Source organism: Plasmodium gonderi (assembly GCF_002157705.1).
Source record: "Plasmodium gonderi DNA, contig: Chr13, whole genome shotgun sequence".
Classification (NCBI taxonomy): Eukaryota; Apicomplexa; class Aconoidasida; order Haemosporida; family Plasmodiidae; genus Plasmodium; species Plasmodium gonderi.
This window is the reverse complement of record NW_021628938.1, coordinates 1,446,898-1,466,265: the sequence shown is the minus strand read 5'-3', so window position 1 is coordinate 1,466,265 and position 19,368 is coordinate 1,446,898. Positions and strand designations below refer to the sequence as shown.

Here is a 19,368-nt window from a genome sequence, read left to right as displayed (position 1 = left end):
GAGTGCATAGCAAATTTTAGGAACAAAAAGATGACACTTTTTTTTTTTTTTTTATCAATGCTATAAATGTGATAAATGATGTCATTCAGATTATGTATGATGGTGAGAAGTGATATCATTCAGATTATGTATGATGGTGAGAAGTGATATCATTCAGATTATGTATGATGGTGAGAAGTGATGTCATTCAGATTATGCATGATGGTCAGAAGTGATGTCATTCAGATTATGCATGATGGTCAGAAGTGATGTCATTCAGATTATGCATGATGGTCAGAAGTGATGTCTTTCAGATTATGCATGATGGTCAGAAGTGATGTCATTCAGATTATGCATGATGGTCAGAAGTGATGTCTTTCAGATTATGCATGATGGTCAGAAGTGATGTCATTCAGATTATGCATGATGGTCAGAAGTTTTAAAAGAGTAACTTTACTTGTGCATAAATATTTGGACATCAAACATACTACTCATGTAAAAATTTATCGGGACAGAACAACGATTATATGTGTTTTTGTATCAGTATAATAATGCTAGCTTGCTTTTGTAGCTTTCTTTACAAGTGTGTTTCGTTGTGTTATAAAATTTTATTGAACACAGTAAAAAGAATTGAGACCACGTGTGATGGATTGGCTAGCGGTTGCCAAGCATGTTACATGTACTTCAATGGAAGGTGTTGCTAATGTGCTTTCCTTCGCGCATCTACATGTGTACATGTATATATAAGTGCATATATATGTACACCTCTGCATAGGGAGGGTATGCACCAACTGAATATAAAAAACTTTTCACACAAAACACTTTTGGTTGGAATGCCAAATTTGGCCTGGTTTCTCCTTGTATACAATTTAAACTTAACATGTGAATAATTTCCTGTTCCAAAATTCCTACTACTCCCCATCTACCATGTATTACTTATATATGGTTACTTTCTCACTTGTGCAAATGTGTAAACTTACAAATGTTATAATGTTCTAACGTTCTAATGTTATAATGTTCTAACGTTCTAATGTTATAATGTTCTAACGTTCTAATGTTCTAACGTTCTAACGTTCTAATGTTCTAACGTTCTAACGTTCTAATGTTCTAAGAAGATTATTTCATGAACCTCCCGAAAGAAGATGAAGACGGAAATTGGGCTACTTCTCATCAGAACTCATATACTGTGAGTCAGGGGAAAAAAAAAAAAAAAAAAAAAAAAAAAATTTTTTACTTCAGCTAGATGAGCAGGGCAGGACTGTTTATCTAGGATCAACGTGCTTTAAAAATAATTTTACCACAAGCTGAACTATTTAAGTGCAAAAGGAATAGCTTCTCCTCTTTTCACCATTTTTCACAATTATCAAAAGTGACAGAATTAAAAAAATAGCAATGTCGAATGCGTAAACATCGTGCATAAGTGGCCGTGTGGTTTTACACAATTTGAAGGGTCAAATCAACGAAGATATATATGTTTGTATGTACATATTTGTAGGTACATATTTGTAGGTACATATTTGTAGGTACATATTTGTAGGTACATATTTGCAGGTACATATTTGTAGGTATATATTTTTATGCATATATTTTTATGCATATATTTTTGTGCATATATCTTTATGCATATATTTTTGTGCATATATCTTTATGCATATATCTTTATGCATATATTTTTTTTTCTATCATTTGTACAATAGTACCTCGTTTCTGTAGCGTTGGGACGCCTAACAATTAAAATGTAAAAAAGTGGAATTTTCGCGTACGATCGTGCTTAACGATCGAAATCATTCACACATTTGGAACAATTTTTATCAAGCAAAATCTACAATTAATCCCACTCCAAAAAAAAAAAAAATAAATAAATAAATAAATCCAAGAGTGCAATTCTAAAATTAAAAATATATATATATATATATATATTAAATAACAGCATCCAAGGTCCTTGAAAACAGACATGTCGGAAGTTTATAGTATAGAACCCAAAACATCTGGAAGAGTAATTATTTACACAAGCTTAGGAGAATTAGAGGTCTTACTTTTTTGTAACGAATGTCCAATAGCTTGCCAAAATTTCATTCAGCTATGTTTAAATAACTATTATAACAAGAATAAATTTTTCCGAGTTATTCCAAAATTTCTAATTCAAACAGGCGATCACACGAATACTGGACTGCGTAAGAATGAAGAGAGTTCCATTTTCTCGTTGTGTGACAGATGTATGCGAGTGGGGTAGATGCCCTACTCAAATGGTATTCTCAGAGGGAATACACAATATATATATATATATATATATACATCCATAGAATACGCATCCATGGAGTGTACATGCATGCGTGTGTGCACATGTGTATGCACAAGTGTATGCACATCTGCTTTCCCACGTGTCCTTAACCCCCATACCCACATACACACACTTTCTCGGAGAGATAGAGATCCAAACAAAGCACGTTTTTACTTTCTGTCACATTTGTTCTATACATCATTCATCCCCAATGTAGACAATGAATACGCATTCAAGGAACCTTTTAAGAATGAATACAACAGCCGTTTGAAATTCTTATACACAGGTTGCATATCTTTTGCAAATTTAAATATAGAAAAACCTTCAAATGGGAGTCAATTTTTTATAACTTTGGATAAGGCAGAATATCTGAATAACAAAAGTACATTGTTTGGAAAGGTAGCAAAGCATAGCATATATAATTTGCTGAAATTTAATAATATAAAAACAAATAAGAATGACGAACCGATAGAAGATATTCCATACATTGAATATATTAAAATCGTTGAAAATCCTTTTCATCATCTAGTTCCTTATGCAAACTATGATAAGGATGACAGAGACACTTCAGCACAAGAGATAGTGACAAAGAGCACAAAAAAGCTGAAAAGCAGTTTACTCTCATTTGGCTATGACGAGGTGGAGGATGAAGAGGCTGCATCTGCTGATGTGACTTCTGCTGATGTGACTTCTGCCGGTGTGACTTCTGCTGATGTGGCTGCGCATGCTCCACTTCTACCTGACCGATCCCATTATCACCACGAAAAATGGAACCAAACAATCCAATCAGCACAGGACGAAGAGCAGTTGTCGAGAGAACGAACGGATGACACACCTCGCGAAAGCGTCGACATGAGCGAAATGACAATCCAAGCGTGTCCAAAAGAAAGAACGCAAAAGGAGAACCCTGAAATAAACAAAAATGACAACAAGCTAGATGTGGACAAAATAAATATGTTAAAAAAAAGAACAAAAGATATCGAAAAATCTGCAACGAACAAAAAGAAAAACCATTCGGGCATTCGGGATTTGGTAACCTTGGTGCGTACTAACATGCATCTGCATGCAGATGGATACGCATATATATATATATATATATATATATATATATATATATATATATCTGGGTGAACATAATTGTACCGCTGCCTACTTGAACCTTTGGAGGGGTTCTATTAAAGTGGACACGCCACTTCTCTTGACACTGAGTCTACACATTATCCACCTTTTTTTTTTTTTTTTTTTTTTTTTGTATTACACCCCTACGCACAGGATGATGCATACTTAAGGAAGATGAAAAAGTACAAAAAAATGTCCAAATCGGAAAGAGAAAAACAGGTTAGCGGCTAAATGTCGTGTATTTTTTTATCAGTTGTGAAAGATCCACTATGAATGATGCACTCTGTTTGTTGTATCTTTTTTTTTTTTTTTTTATTTTGTTTTCATCATTTTCTTCTTTTTTTATTTTTATGTACACAGATCCCGTGTGTTAGTTTATATATATATATATATATATACACTGCAAATATATGATGAGTAAATTTTTACATTCATGAAAAATTTTCCTCCTCCTCCCTCACCTCAAAACACACATAATTTTTAGTCTTTGAAAAAATTAGAAGAATTCGACAGTAGACTGAAGGATCTTTTTTCTGGAGACGGTTAGTTGTAAAAGGGGTGATGAGTGGTTACACCATTTTCCATAGCACGCCCATGTATTCATATGACATGAGAGTGGAACCTCTCCCCGAACACACATTCACACGTATATATATATATATATATATGCATATATGGATGCACATGTGTATCCCTTTTTTAGGAGAAAAAAGTCAAGGGGTGAAACACGATTGGCTAAACACTGAGGGATTGAAATTCAAAATTGATTCTACCAATGTAAGAATATTTTTTTTTTTTTTTTTTTTTTTTTTTACACAAGAGTATTTTCACTTGTAAAAAGGATACTACACATGCGTGTACAAACATGTTACATGTCTTTCTTTTTTTTTTTTCAAGGCATACGAATATGAAGACATAAAGAAGAATGTAAATATTTTCATACAAATCCCCACTGCGTGTTACAAATTGCCTCTTTTGAATTACATTACATGATTTTTACAAACCCCCTTCTTCTTTTTTCATTGTATATATGTATATTCAAAAATAACTTGTAGTTATTTTTTTTTTCCATTTTAAGGAAAGCTATATCTGAACGTGGAACATTTTCCTTCTCCCCATGCACAGATGATAAATCCTATGGAAAACGAAAAAAAGCGTCCGTACGACTCGAAATTCAGTGTGCAGGTAAACCAGCTTCTGATATGTGGTGCATATGGAAGAGTGGAGTGTGGCAGCAGAGCTGGAAAGGCATAAACAAAAATTGGCAAATGAATGGGCAAATAAATGGGCAAATGAATGGGCAAATAAATGGGCAAATAAATGGGCAAAAAATGGGCAAAAGAATTGGCAAAAAAATAAGTGTATACATATGCAACACTCCCATGGAACATTCCTATGCATGGATGTGTAGCAAAGAGGAGCAGGAAATGAAGTGGCACATTATTACAACAAAACTTTTACTCCATGCCATCAGCTTTTTTTTTTTTTTTTGGCATTGTGATAATCTCCACAATATTACATCCAGTACTAGTATCATCATAACCACTATTATCATTGATTACACACTCTTCTCCTTTTTTTTTTTTTTTTTTTTCTTCACTATAACAGAAGTACTTAAAGGAAAAGCAAGGGAAAAAAAGACCATTCAAAGTAACGATTGGAAAATAAGCAAAGTAGTTGGGATAGAGATAAAAAAAAAAAAAAAATAGTTCATCTCTTACGTCTCCATATATAACGCTTGAGTATATTGTTCACATGTATATATGCATAATGTGCATATGTGTATGTATAAATATTCTTTTTTTTCTTCTTTTTTTTTTTTTTTTTTTTTTTTTTTTTTTTTTTTTTTTTTTTTTTTTTTCTTTTTTTTTTATTTTTTTTTTTTTTTTTTTTTTTTTTTTTTTTTTTTTAACATTTTTCCGTTGTCACTGTTTTAAACGTAGCAATTTAAAAACATTTTCTTCACTCGATTGCACATTAAAAAATAAAGTGCATTCATAAATGTGTTTTTTCATTTTAAAAAAAAAAAAAGAAAAGTTGTCTTTACTCCCTTTTTCCGGTGTCTTTTTTTTTTTTTTTTTTTTCATCATTTTCTTCTTTTTTCATTTTGCAAAAATACGCAAATGTTTATTGCTTCTCCAGATGAGAAGTATACAAAATGAAGAAATTGAAAAAAAACGAACAAATTGGGTGAAATGAACTAATCGGACTAAAGAAGCAAAGCAGACTTTTCTCCCCTTCCTTATGTGTGACTGACGCGAATGTGCACATCAACAGAATTGTTCTACGCTGCGATTTCAATTTGATCGTTTCTATTAAAACGTTATTCGATTGGTCATCTCATATTCCATATGATTTTGTTTCATTTATTATTTTTTCCGTCCTCTTCATCCTATTTTGTTCTTCTTTGCTTTGCTAAATTTGCGAAATTCAGACACAGATTCACTTTGAATTTGAGAAATTCTCAAAAGCACGCACACACACATTCATACATATTTACACACTTCTATACACACTTCTACACACACTTCCATACACACTTCTATAAAGTGTTGTAATTACAGTTTTTCAGCATCTACGAATATTCTTCACTGTGAACACCTCCACATGTATACGAGATAGACGTGCAGAACGGATCAATCCCACACACAAATCAGCATCACATGCCAGCTATCAAAAATGGAAAATGTAAACGTTAATGATACTGTCATGATTTATGGCCATAAGGCAACAATAGAACATATTCAAGATGTTGCAACTGGAAAAAATAATTCAGAACCCAAAAAGATATATGTAGCAAAATTTGTCTATAGGAATGGGTACACAGATGGTGTGTATAAAAACGAAAGGATATTCACCCCAGATAATGGAGTCCTCGTCATATTCTGTTCTCGAAATTCGATTAGGCCATTCTCAGGTAATGTTCTCCAGTGCACCATCTCTAATAGTTGCTACTGAGGTGTCAACACCATGTCTACGTCACGTCAACATCATTCTCACGTCACGTCAACATCATTCTCACGTCACGTCAACATCATTCTCACGTCACGTCAACATCATTCTCACGTCACGTCAACATCATTCTCACGTCACGTCAACATCATTCTCACGTCACGTCAACATCATTCTCACGTCACGTCAACATCATGCCCACGTCACTTCCACATCATGCTCACGTCACTTCCACATCACCTCCACCCCCTTCAGAAGAAGAAAGCGCTTCTATAAAAATACAAAAAACGTTTAGAGGATACAAAGCCAGGAAAGAGTTCCATTTCTCTACATGTTCCTTAATCTGGAGAAAATTTGAACACCTTCATGAAAACATGATTCTCAACAATCACGAGTACGAATAAAAAGAATCTAAATGTGAAAAAACCCTGATACGCGAGAAAAAAAAAAAAAAAAAAAAAAAAAAAACAATTGCCCACCTACCTATCAGTTCATCTTTCCACACAAATGATAACGTGACTGTCCACTAACTCCACTCCCTCTTGCAATCGTAGCGAAATTTATAAACCCCTCATCAAAGTGATAAGTGAAGATATAAAGAATGGGAAAATTCAGTTTTCTTCAAAATGCTTTTCAAGTAATTCAAATCAGTTCTCTAGAGTTTCTACTACATCCTACGAGGTATATGAGAATATACATACGAATTCGTCAATCTTCATTTTTTTTTTTTTTTTTTTTTTCTACAAATGGAGGGCAAGAACATAAACACATATGCATGTACACATATATATGTATACATGCATATGTGACTAATTTCGTCCACTTACTCTTTATCGACATTTCCTTGTTTTCTTCTCTTGCAGCCATCTGCATATGATGAAAATGTACCTATACTGAAAGACAAAATTGACAAAACCTTTGCCATGGAACTTTTCCATTTTTATTTAACAACAAAAAATGTAAGTCTACAGGGATGAACAGATGTATCGAAATCATTTTCTGCACCAGCAAAAGCATGCAGCCATTTGCTTTGTCCCCACTGGCTGACCACTCTCATTTATTTCGCTCTCATTTATTTCGTTTTCATTGAATGATCATTCTCATTCGCCTCTGTCCCGCTGTAGTATATCCTTCCGAACAATTTAGTTTGTAAAATTCTGATGAAAACTCAAAAAATGCTAGAGGAAAATATAAAGAGTTCAGTTATACATCTGGACATGACGAAAAAGTCCAAGGATACTAAGCTCATAGTACGGGAAAAAGAAAAAAAAAAAAAAAAAAAAAAAAAAAAAAAAAAAAAAAAAACCATCAAATTAGCTCATCAAAAAGTGTAACAAAGCGATGTTGCATAATGACATATCTAAAGTTTCGGAATGTTGTCATCTTTGTTATTGTTTTTGATTTTGTTTTTGATTTTGCTTTTGCTTTTGCTTTTGATTTTGTTTTTGATTTTTTTTTTTTTTTTTTTTTTTTTTTCTTTTTTATTATGTCTGTATGTGTGTCTGTCAAATTGGCATTACCCCCATTCCCCTATTTTGAAGGTCCTGGGAGATGTACACGGCCAACTGAACGATGTCCTTTGGCTCTTCAATCGATTTGGTTTACCTTCATCGAACAACATGTTAGAAGGAAAAAGGGCAAAAAAACATATACATATATAAATATATGCATATATACTTAATCGAATGTACATAACACACATATGTGTATATATACATATATGTTCCTGTGTGAGTACATGTACATGTGTTCTCTTGCACCCTTTGAGAAGAACAAATAATTACACCCCACCAACACCCCTTCGCCACCGGTGAAACTACATCCTATCATATGCAGATATGTCTTTAATGGAGATATAGCAGATCGAGGAGAAAATGCCACCGAAATATTTCTTCTTCTTTTCACTTTTAAATTATGCAATTATGACAGTGTTATAATTAACAGAGGGAATCATGAGTGTTCCTATATGAACGAAGTTTACGGATTCTACAATGAAGGTAATAAAGGAGAGGGTGGGCTTGAAAAGGGAAATATTTCTACTTTAATTTTTCCTTTTAGATTTATATTGTCCTTATCATAATGTTGGACATTTATTAAATGATAAATATGATTTCTTAGCTTGTGGCGATATCTGTATGTACATGTTCATATTTTATTATTATTATTTTATTATTATTATTTTATCATTTTTATATTTTATATTTTTTTTTTTTTTTCGCCTCCTTTTACTTTTTAGTCCTTTCCAAATATGACAATGCTGTTTTCGATCTATTCCAGGGAATTTTTCAGTTACTTGGATTAGCTGTGAATATTCAAAGTAAGGTTTTCTCTTCATCATGTTGTTTTTCAGTTGACTTATTTTTTATTTGCTTTACAAGTTCTTGCTCTGAGGTGTGTCCTTTTGACAAATGAGTCAAATTCCACATGCATTAGTTTTTTTTTTTTTTTACACAAATTCATGTCTCGTCTTCGTCCGCCTCTCTTTTCCTGCTTTGTTCATTTCCTTTATCACCGTTAACCCTACTCCACCCCTTTACGTACTCATTTATTTACCCCACTTATTTACACACGTATTTATTTCTTCTCCCCTTTGTGTGCAAACTAATCTTCCAGATCAGATTTTTGTAGTGCATGGAGGATTGAGCAGGTACCAAGACATAACGCTGAAAGACATAGACGAACTTAACAGGAAAAAGCATGAGATTCTTCATCCAGAGGAATATGAAGATACCATTATTTTTGATTTGTTATGGTCTGATCCACAAAAAAAAAATGGAATTGGAAGCAATGCAAGAGGGAATAACTGTATAACATTTGGGCCTGACATCACGGAACTATTTTTAAAAAACAACAATTTAGACATATTAATTCGATCCCATCAAGTACCTAAAACGTTAAAAGGTATTGAAAGTCATCATGAAGGAAAGTGTATTACCTTGTTTTCTGCTTCTAATTATTGTAATAAAATAAAAAATCTAGGTGCAGCCATTGTATTTAATCAAGACTTAACATTAGAAGTGCAAGAGTACATGTCTCCTTCCCTTGACATTATTAGAGAAACATTTGAAGAAAATCAGAAACTGCGAGAAAAGGTGTTACATTCTTCGAAAATTTTAAATCTGGAAAAGAATGTACGACGGAGTGTTACTGAGAGAGCGTGCATATATATATATATATATATATATATATATATATATATATATATATGTATAATGGAACTGACTTTTATCTATACAACGCATGTATAGAAGGATAAAGGACATATCCATTTGATCATTCTGTTTTTTTTTTTTTTTTTTTTTTTTTTTTTTTTATGCACTAACTCTCCCACCCATTTCATTTCTTTTAAGGCCCAAAGGAACAATAATAAAATATCAACTGAGTGTCAAATGAACGATATTCTGAACTGTCTAAGTACATTAATATGCTATGAGAAAAATGCACTTTGGAACAATCTATACAAACAAGATAAAGACAACACGGGGGTAATTCACATAAATATATGGAGGTAATATATAAGGAGAAAATACGAATAGAAAAGGGCTATATTATAGTACACTTATTCTAGTACTTTTTCTAATACTTTCTCTAATACTTTCTCTAATACTTTTTCTAATAATTTCTCTAATATTTTCTCTAATACTTTTTCTAATACCTTTTCTCTCTATTTCTTCATCTCTTCCCCAAAGGGAAGGGCTCACATTTACATTTGCATGGTGGTGATAGTCCTCGTGGTGCTTTTAGGCCACATACATATATATACATATGAACGTATGCGTACACATTCGTGTGTTTATTTCTTGAACCATTATCGCACATTTGCATGCTCAGGGAGGAACTGGAAAAATTGACCAAGACGAAAAAAGTGCCATGGATATATCTTTGCAAAAAACTAAAAATGATAGAAAATAATCATGTTAATTATAACAGCATATTAAACAGATTTAAAATAAATTATGAACCAAGTCATAATTTTGTTAACAAGGAATGGAAAAATGAATGCTTCCAGCATTTGTACGAAGCTTTACTTAAAGCTGATTTGAGTTTAAGAGAAACTTTAATGGTATTTGACAAAAATTTGGATGGGAAAGTTTCTTTTTCTGAATTTGAACAAGTGCTTAAGGACTTAAACATTGGTAAGTTCTTGTGGCCATTTGTGGAACGGAGATGGCATTGTCCATAACGACTTTAATGAATAGAGTGTGTACTGAAGGATCCTCCCTAAATTGGCCATTCATCCCTGCATAGCCTAAAGATCATGCATGTGTGTGTGTGTGTGTGTGTATATATGTGTGTTCCTGTGCGTATATATGTGTGAGTGCATGTGTTTACATGTACACCTGTATGGGCACATTCGTGGGACAAGCCCGGATAAGCCACTTCCCCTGAACATGCTTTCACACAAAAACCCATTCGCAGGCCTGTCGAATGAACAAATTCGCATTTTAGTTAGACTGATCAACAGCAATTCACTTTGTAACAAGGAGAGTGTACAGGAAAATGAGAAAATCGACGTTGCAGAATTTATCGGGAAAATGCGAGTATGCTATCGATTAGCCATAAATAAAGAATATGTAAACAACGAGAAAATAACCAAACTTATTGAAACTATAGGAAAACATATACTTGCGGATAGTGCAGACACAGCTAATTTCCATTACAAATTTTATGAAGACAGTAATGCACGAGGTGGATCTGAAAGAAGAAAAAGATCCAGTGTAATTAAATCTGTTGCCTTATTTCAGAAGTTTAAAAACTACGATCATTTTGGAAATGGTGAGGAGGAAGAAATATAAGACTAACATTTTTTTTTTTTTATCTTGACATAAAAAATAGGGAATTTCATTAATTTTCTTTTTTCCCAAGCTGTGAAAAGCTGTGAAATAATGTGATGTGCCTCCTTATTTCTCATAAGCATATATACAATTGCTTCTTTTTTTTTTTTTTTTTTTTTTGTTCTCCTGTACAGGGTACCTAGATTATGAAGACTTCGTGAGAGCAATTAAAAATTTCGACATGAATAAGATTAGTAAAGATGTAGATTTTGAAGTGGATGACGAAATTTTAATGGAGGTAAAGAAAAGAGGAAGCAGAGGGAAAATTGAGAATGTGGACATGTGTAAATCATATTCCCCCACACGTTTCTTTTGCTAAACCTGTTTTCAGCTAGCCATTTGTTACTATTACTATTACTATTGTTTTTTTTTTTTTTTTTTTTTTTCCAGCTAGCCAAATCCATAGATATAACAAAATCGTCCAAGATTAACTTCTTAGAATTTTTGCAAGCCTTTTACGTTGTGAACAAGAGCAAATATTCCTACGTGGACGAGGTGAGGCCATTCAGTTTTCGTCACATTGCCACGTTTTCACATTGCCACGTTTTCACATTGCTACGTTTTCACATTGCCACGTTTTCACATTGCCACGTTTTCACATTGCCACGTTTTCACATTGCTACGTTTTCACATTGCCACGTTTTCACATTGCCACTCCCCCATTTGGCAGATATGGTGCCACATATGCACCGTGATTTACGAAAACAAAGTTGCCTTGAAAAAATGCATGAACTACTTGGAAGACACGATGCAGGGGAAAATAGCTAGTATACACTTTCGATACATTCTGCTGGAGTTGAACAAAATCCTAGAAGAGAACAAGCATGAAATGTAATTCAGACTGAAGAGGAGACTAATTCCTCCGCTGTGTTGCGAATCCCTGTTGCATGAAATGTTTTGTTAATGTATATTCGTTCAATTTTCACGTATCGCTGGGAACATTTTATCACAGCATGTGTGTATATACATCTCTATACACATGCAGGCATATACACACGCATGTTTATGCAGGAACATACACACACACGTACACGCTTTTTATTTTCTTATGTTTTCCCCTTTACAGGAAAAAGCCCCTAACAGACGAACAGATAGACCTTCTTTCATACACCGTGGAAACTGACGATAAAATAGACTACGTAGACTTTTTGAATTCATTTAAACCTGTGTATTACATATAACTCTTGTGAATACATGTGTCACCTAATTTTGTTCGAAGCTTATGCTATTCCTCTTTGTAACGTTTTACTCTGGACACAATGGGAAAGTGCGAAAAAGAAAAAAAAAAAAAAAAAAAAAAAAAAAAAAACATAATTTATTTCGCCAAGCACGAAAACGATAAATAACTCGCACACACAAATACATTTACGTGTACTTACAAAAAGGAAACAGGAGAAGTAATAAAAAATAGGTGACACAAATTTTTTTTTTTTTTTTTTTTTTTTTTTTTCTTCTTTTTTAACACCATTTGTGAAATGTTTGACATTTGAGCGTATGATATCCCCCATCCATTGTCATTATTGTTTATAAAAAAAAAAAAAAAAAAAAAAAAAAAAGTGTTCTAATTCCTTTCCTTCCAATGACATTTATTCTATTTCATTTTCATTCCAACTTAAGTTTGATTAAAAAAGAGAAATAAAAAAAAAAGTTGTTAAACATGCCTAAAGTTGTAGACGAGCTGAAGTTGTTATTAACTAGTCTAGCAGTAAAAAAAAAAAAAAAAAAAAAAAAAAAAAGAAAAATACGACTTTACAAATATCCAAATAGTAGATTTGTAAAACTTGTAAATTTTTTGTTACCATTTGTTCTTGGTAGAATAGCTTAGACTCAACACTTTGATGGTGTCTTCTGATGTGTTGGGCATAAATTACACGTATATATATATATATGTACATATATATGCACACATGTGTATGACTTTTTTTTCTTTCCTTTTTTTTTTTTTTTTAAGAAAGGGTCTGAGTCGGTTGATGCCAATGATATGTTGACTGCAGGTTGGCAAAAGAGGAAAAGTTTCACACACATGCATATAAAGCAGTGTGTTGTTAATAGATAAACTCTACAGCTGCTTTATTTTATTTATTTATTTTTTTTCTTCTTCCTTTTCGAAAGGAATTGCTGACAAATACATTATTAGCAACATAAAGGCTAAACTCGGGGAAAGTCCTTGGAATGTGCAAGGCTTAATAGACGTAAGAGAAGGGGAAGCGCAAAGAGGCAAAAAATTAAGCCAATAAAATGGGCCAAAAAAATAGGCCAATAAAATGGGCCAATAAAATAGGCCAAAAAAATAGGCCAAAAAAAAGCAACATAAGAACATTCTCTCTTTGATATGAAAAAAGCAGCATCACATGAATTACCACGTTTCACATAAAATAGCTAGGTATAGACATAATTCAAAATGGACGCGAGAACGTACATGAATGGGAACATGAAAATGAGCTTGAACAGAGACAGGATAGTAGCGATGACTTGATATCTGATTTAGGAAGTACACGTCTTCTTTTCAAAAGCAGTCCTACCCGTCCCAGCGATGAGATAACATATGAACGAAGTTTCGATAAAAGTTATGAGAAGAAGGATGAACAGAATTATGAACAGAATTATGAGCACAAATATGAGCACAAATATGAGCACAAATATGAACAGAATTATGAACAGAATTATGAACAAAATACGCACAAAGGAGAGGTGCCACTTACTGAGAGAGGGGAAGGGGAAATGTCCCAAAATGAAACAGATTTCTACCACAAGAATATCAAGTTTAAAAATTGTGCATATGTTGAAGAAGTCTTGAAGAAAACAACACAACAGAGTTACATTAATCTGCACCCAGTTGTTAAAGAATTCATTTACTTGTTAACTTTTTTGTTTACATGCATACGAGAAGAATGCGAAAATGGAGGAATGTCGAGTGGAAGGAACACCCACGGAAGTGGCAAGAGCAGCGATAGACGAAGCAGAAGCCGAAGTGGCAGCCAAAGTGACATCCAAAGTGACATCCAATGTGACATCCAAAGTGACAGCCAAAGGGACAGCCAAAGGGACAGCCAAAGTGACAGCCAAAGGGACAGCCAAAGTGACAACCAAAGCGATAGACGCACCGGTGGCTTGTATGCACACCTCCAAAAGGCGTCTACGGGGGAATACGCGAGTGCGGAGGACGCAGAAAATACCTGCATAAATCAGCAGAAAAAAGTACCCAAAATAAAACGTATGAACAGGTCAGGCAAAAATGTTAACACCATTTTCACAAGTTCAGGCTTAAAGAAAAAGAATGACAGAGATGTCGATTCCGTTAGGTTTCACAATGTCTGTGGGGGAAGGGATACAATTGAGAACGACTTTCCTTTTGAGAAAAACAAAAATAGAAGTGACAAATTTAGGAGCAAAATAAATGGTTGCATAATAGATAGGAAAAAGCATAAAAAGTGCAACCTCAGGAGTCTAAGGTGTGGTAAAGATAAAGCGAGCGAAGAGACAGAATGTAGTAGCCTTTTCAATATATTAGAGAGAGGAAAGTATGAATATAACATAGAAGATATTGAACACGCATTTAGTAAAGAAAATGTGAACAAAGTGTGTGAAAATTTTTATAAACAATTGCACAAGGCAAGGATAAAAAATAATGATGAAACAATAAAAAAAAGCATCAATTTTTTAACGACACTTTTATATTTAACGTATACACATTTTGGATTATATTTTCTGAAAACAAAAAATATATATGTAAAATTATGTTACATTAACAACCATTTTGTAGAATACAAAAAAACGAGCAAATCTGCCAAAAAAAATTTAAAAAAAAAAATACAAGAATATTTTAAGCAAATTAAAATCAATGAACAGTATGCAGAAAAATATGAACAGCTTAAATCATCTTATAATGAAATAAAAACAGAAAATGATAAATTAAAAAAATATGATAATGTCATACAGAGGCTCAAGACAAAAATTCATTTCATGGAATCAGAAAGGGTATTCTTAAAGAAGAGGAAAGATGAGTTAGAATTCATTGTGAGCCATAAAAATTATTCTTCAGAAGAAAGAAAAAATATTCCTTCTATTAGGGATTCCCATAGCACAGATGCTCCAAATCGAAAGTCTTTTATGACCTCCATGTTGAGGAAAATCAGTTGGAAAGAGCCTACTGAAAGGTTGATTCACGAAAAAGACAGTTGCGAAAAGGTAACCACGTCGAAATGGGACACTCAGAAAATGGAAAGTGCAAAATTGGGGAGAACAAAATTGGGAGGTGCAAAAATGGGAGGTGCAAAATTGGGAGGTGCAAAAATGGGAGGTGCAAAAATGGGAGGTGCAAAAATGGGAAGTGCAAAAATGGGAAGTGCAAAATCTGGAAGTGCAAAATCTGGAAGTGCAAAATCTGGAAGCGCTAAGTTCACAATTTCGAAAATGACAAAACTAGTTCCAAAAGAAAGTGCTGACACAGCCAGTGAGACTCAATTCACAAGCGAAAATAACATCAGTATGAGGATGGAGCCTTTTCCTAATTCAACATGGTTATCAGATAAGTGCAGTACTGGTATGGAAGAAAAATCTGATCACGAATTGGGAGAGGTTTCACGATTTGATGTGCAAGATGTCGACAAAGGAATCATCACCACCAAGTCAGAATCAAAGGAAGTAGATGAGCCACAAAGGTCAGCATGTTCCATAACAAGCAGAGCTGTTCAAACCATAGAATCCTTCTACATGAGTGAAGAGAAAATAAATTCAAGTGGAAAAGTGCTACAAATTACCCAAGGTACTCAAAGGTATAAGGTAAAAATTAATCATACAAAAAGGAATGAATCATCTTATGGAAATAACCCAATTGAATCACTACAAAAGAGGGATCACCCATGTATTAGAGTAGAAAAAGAAAAAAATGTAATGTGTAACAATGACAGAATTATGGAAAAAGAGAGTACCACGGACGGATTAAAGAATTGCCAGATGAATTTTATCTATAATAGCAATTTTGAAATATGTGATCCTATTGAGATAGATATCCTATCAGTTATATTCGAGACGTGGAAAATAAGTGAAAGGATACAACTCGTCTATTGGAATACCATTAACTTTTCATCTTGTTATCGATTTCTTATGAGAAGAAGAGGTATGAAAGAAGATAGTCAAATGTTGAGAAGTGTATACTTTTGCTTTTACACAAGAATGGAAAATGAAACAAGAATGGAAACCGGCACAAGAATGGAAACCGGCACAAGAATGGAAACTGACACAAGAATGGACACTAACACAAGAATGGAAACCGGCACAAGAATGGAAATGCCACCATCTAGGATGCAAAGAAGAGTACACCAGATTGAGGGAGGGAAACAGAATGGGCTATTCAGAGATGTGATAATTCACGTGAAAAAAAAAATTTTAACTGAAGAAATTTTGCACCATAGTGTGAGAACTTATCACAGTGGTGATGAATCAACTCTAGATGTGTGGTTTGTCTATAAATGCGCAAACTGTTTTTCAAATTTAATTTTAAATGATGATTCAGCAAGTTTCATCAGTACTCCGAACGTTTTTTTATACCTCGTTTTGCATTTTCTTCACAGATACATCACACGTCTTGCATATGTAATAATGCAAATACAAAGTTTTCTCTACCCAAGAGAAGAATACATAACACAAAACGAAGATAACTTCATTTCCTCATTCAGCTGGCATTTTTTTCGAGAAGAAATTGAACTAATTGAAAAGAGTAATGAAAAAATATGCCCTGAATGGGATCAATTCAAAGATAGCATACTTCCTACAGATGTAATGAAGAAGGATCCAACTGATGATTACTTCTCCAATGATACAAACTGTTATAGACATGTCAATTTTATAAAAGTGGATGCATCCCATAGAGTAAGCGAGTTTCCTATTTTATCTCCCTCTGGTGAACACAAGAGCGTTTTCCTATGGAATCAAATGGATAAATTGGGTAAAATTTACATGAACAGGTCAGGTCCTGAACCCGAAATTCTGGCTAGCCGTGGACATGAGGAAGGTGAGAGCCTATTCCCGACGCGGAAGTTGGAGAATTTGAAAAGGCAAAAATGTGAAAAGGCAAAAATGTGAAAATGCGAAAATGTGAAAATGCGAAAATGTGAAAATGCGAAAATGTGAAAATGCGAAAATGTGAAGAGATTCTAACTTCGAACCACCGCCACCATCACCCCCTCTTGCACAATTCGTTTTTGCAAAATGAAAAAATTGTTACCCTTTCATTAACACATATAACGTGAACCTCCTTAACGCAGGACTTACAAAATTTTATATGGATCCCAATAACCGAATAATGTACGTGACAAGACATGCGATGCTTCCAGATATAGACAAAAAAGAACCACCTCGTTATTTGACAAGCAAAAGGGATGCATCTAATGCAAATTATGGAATAGTGGAATATATGGATTATGCATGGAATGCACATTCAGAATCCAAAAAGGAGAGAAAGAAAATGAGAAGAATAGTCAAACCGAATGAACAGGGTGGATCAGGTAAATATTTGCATGAACAGAGCAATAATTACATTAGCAAATATTTTCTACTACTAAAAAGAGAGTTAAAAATTGCTATGGGTAATTGTATGAATAAGAAAAGAGAATGGAAAAATGTGATAAAGTATGGAATAAAGAATATCATCATGGTATCATATAGAAAATATGAAAGAATTATCACATCAATAGAAAGAAGTTCCAAAGATAAAAAAAAAAAGAAAAAAAGAAAAGGTATCATATCAATCCAAATGAGTTCCAATAACACCATCATGAGTGATACAACTTGGAACAGGGTAAAAAGAAACATGCCAAACATGGATAAGTCTGGAAAATTAGCACATATCATTGAAGCGAGAACGGTGAACAGACAACACAAACTAATTCAGAAGCACGTGAAAAGATATTCAAGAGGAAGAAGGAATAAGAAAACATTAAAAATTTGTGTGAAAAATGAAAATTTTCCACTGCATGATAAGAACATGGAAAAAGTGAAATTGAAAATTTTAAACGAAGAACATAAATTTAAAAAAGGAATAAAGAGTCATTTGAATAATTTCAATGATTCTTCTATATTAGGAAGAAATAGCTATTCATTTAATGTTTCAAAAGTGACACGTACTCAAAGTGATCTTCTTCCATTTGTGAGAAGAAGTGGTTATGATTCTCACATATGTACATATTTTTTTCCTGTCATTGATCTTATAGCAATTAAACAAGGGAAAAATATATTTAAAAATGGAAGAGATAAATTTCTACTAATAGGATTGAGAAGAAGATTTGGAATAAGACATCATACTGTAGGAGTCCTCATGAAAAGTGCATATAGAATATGGTTGATGAATAAGTGCAGTAAAAAATACCTGAACAAATATGTGAACACAAAAATATCGTACCGATGGACAAGGAACAATTTCATGTACCCAATGTCAGTCTCGTTGTTTGTAATTTTACTTCTCATCATTGACACTTACTTGTTGAAGAGTTCTATTTTTTTGTTTGTCATATATTGCGTATGCTTAGCTATGCTATTTACAGTTTCTGTTCTTAAAAATTTTATTCACATGATTAATTTACCCATTAATGAAAAGATCATTTCTCAAGAGTGGCTAGATTTGTTTTGTGTTTATTTTGTTAGAATGTTAAATTACTTTCACTACAGCTGGCACGAGAGTGGCCACAGATCGCCTGGCCCGTCTTAGCGCGTGCGTGTAAAGAGCCGGTTAAGCTAAAAGAAGCGAGAATTTTTTCCATATTTTGCATATATTGCCTTATTTTGTTTGGCTTGGCTTGGTTTGATTTTTTTTTTTTTTTTTCTGACGGTGCATAACTTTGCAACTTTTTTATGTACATGTTCATACGATTTATTCCCCATTTTGCCCAAACCGAACATTTGACATTTCAAAAGGGGATCTGTCTCTCCGCGTGGGGCTTGTTCCTTACGCGAGGGCACGCACACGATGCGAAAAAGTAATGGCAGAAAAGTAATGGCAGAAAAGTAATGGCAGAAAAATAATGGCAGAAAAATAATGGAAGCAAAGTAATGGCAGCAAAGTAATGGCAGCAAAGTAATAGCAGCAAATTAATAGCAGCAAATTAATAGCAGCAAAGTAGTAACTGCAAAAAAAAAAAAAAAAAAATTTTAATCATCTTAAGGGTGGAAACTAAGACAGTGCTGTATTACAAAAAAACACGTATG

At 33.4% G+C, this 19,368-nt stretch overlaps 3 protein-coding genes across 3 annotated transcripts; all 3 read left to right on the top strand.

Moving 5' to 3' along the window:
• Nucleotides 1–1,933: 1,933 nt before the first annotated feature.
• Nucleotides 1,934–5,047, top strand: PGO_132620 (cyclophilin; the record flags this gene model as incomplete). Its single annotated transcript, XM_028689778.1, has 8 exons — nucleotides 1,934–2,153; nucleotides 2,478–3,301; nucleotides 3,533–3,598; nucleotides 3,864–3,921; nucleotides 4,083–4,156; nucleotides 4,277–4,306; nucleotides 4,505–4,564; nucleotides 4,988–5,047. 8 exons carry the CDS (start codon nucleotides 1,934–1,936, stop codon nucleotides 5,045–5,047), a joined length of 1,392 nt encoding a protein of 463 aa, XP_028545579.1.
• Nucleotides 5,048–6,058: 1,011 nt separating this feature from the next.
• On the top strand, nucleotides 6,059–12,347 carry PGO_132610 (serine/threonine protein phosphatase 7; the record flags this gene model as incomplete). Its single annotated transcript, XM_028689777.1, has 16 exons — nucleotides 6,059–6,296; nucleotides 6,587–6,725; nucleotides 6,886–7,012; nucleotides 7,195–7,290; nucleotides 7,456–7,581; nucleotides 7,873–7,952; nucleotides 8,168–8,328; nucleotides 8,568–8,648; nucleotides 8,945–9,462; nucleotides 9,682–9,839; nucleotides 10,163–10,467; nucleotides 10,751–11,107; nucleotides 11,301–11,404; nucleotides 11,557–11,661; nucleotides 11,837–11,997; nucleotides 12,233–12,347. 16 exons carry the CDS (start codon nucleotides 6,059–6,061, stop codon nucleotides 12,345–12,347), a joined length of 2,871 nt encoding a protein of 956 aa, XP_028545578.1.
• Nucleotides 12,348–12,823: 476 nt separating this feature from the next.
• PGO_132600 (hypothetical protein, conserved) lies at nucleotides 12,824–17,250 on the top strand (the record flags this gene model as incomplete). The annotated part of the gene is made up of 4 exons (XM_028689776.1): nucleotides 12,824–12,871; nucleotides 13,118–13,160; nucleotides 13,279–13,358; nucleotides 13,546–17,250. 4 exons carry the CDS (start codon nucleotides 12,824–12,826, stop codon nucleotides 17,248–17,250), a joined length of 3,876 nt encoding a protein of 1,291 aa, XP_028545577.1.
• Nucleotides 17,251–19,368: the final 2,118 nt, after the last annotated feature.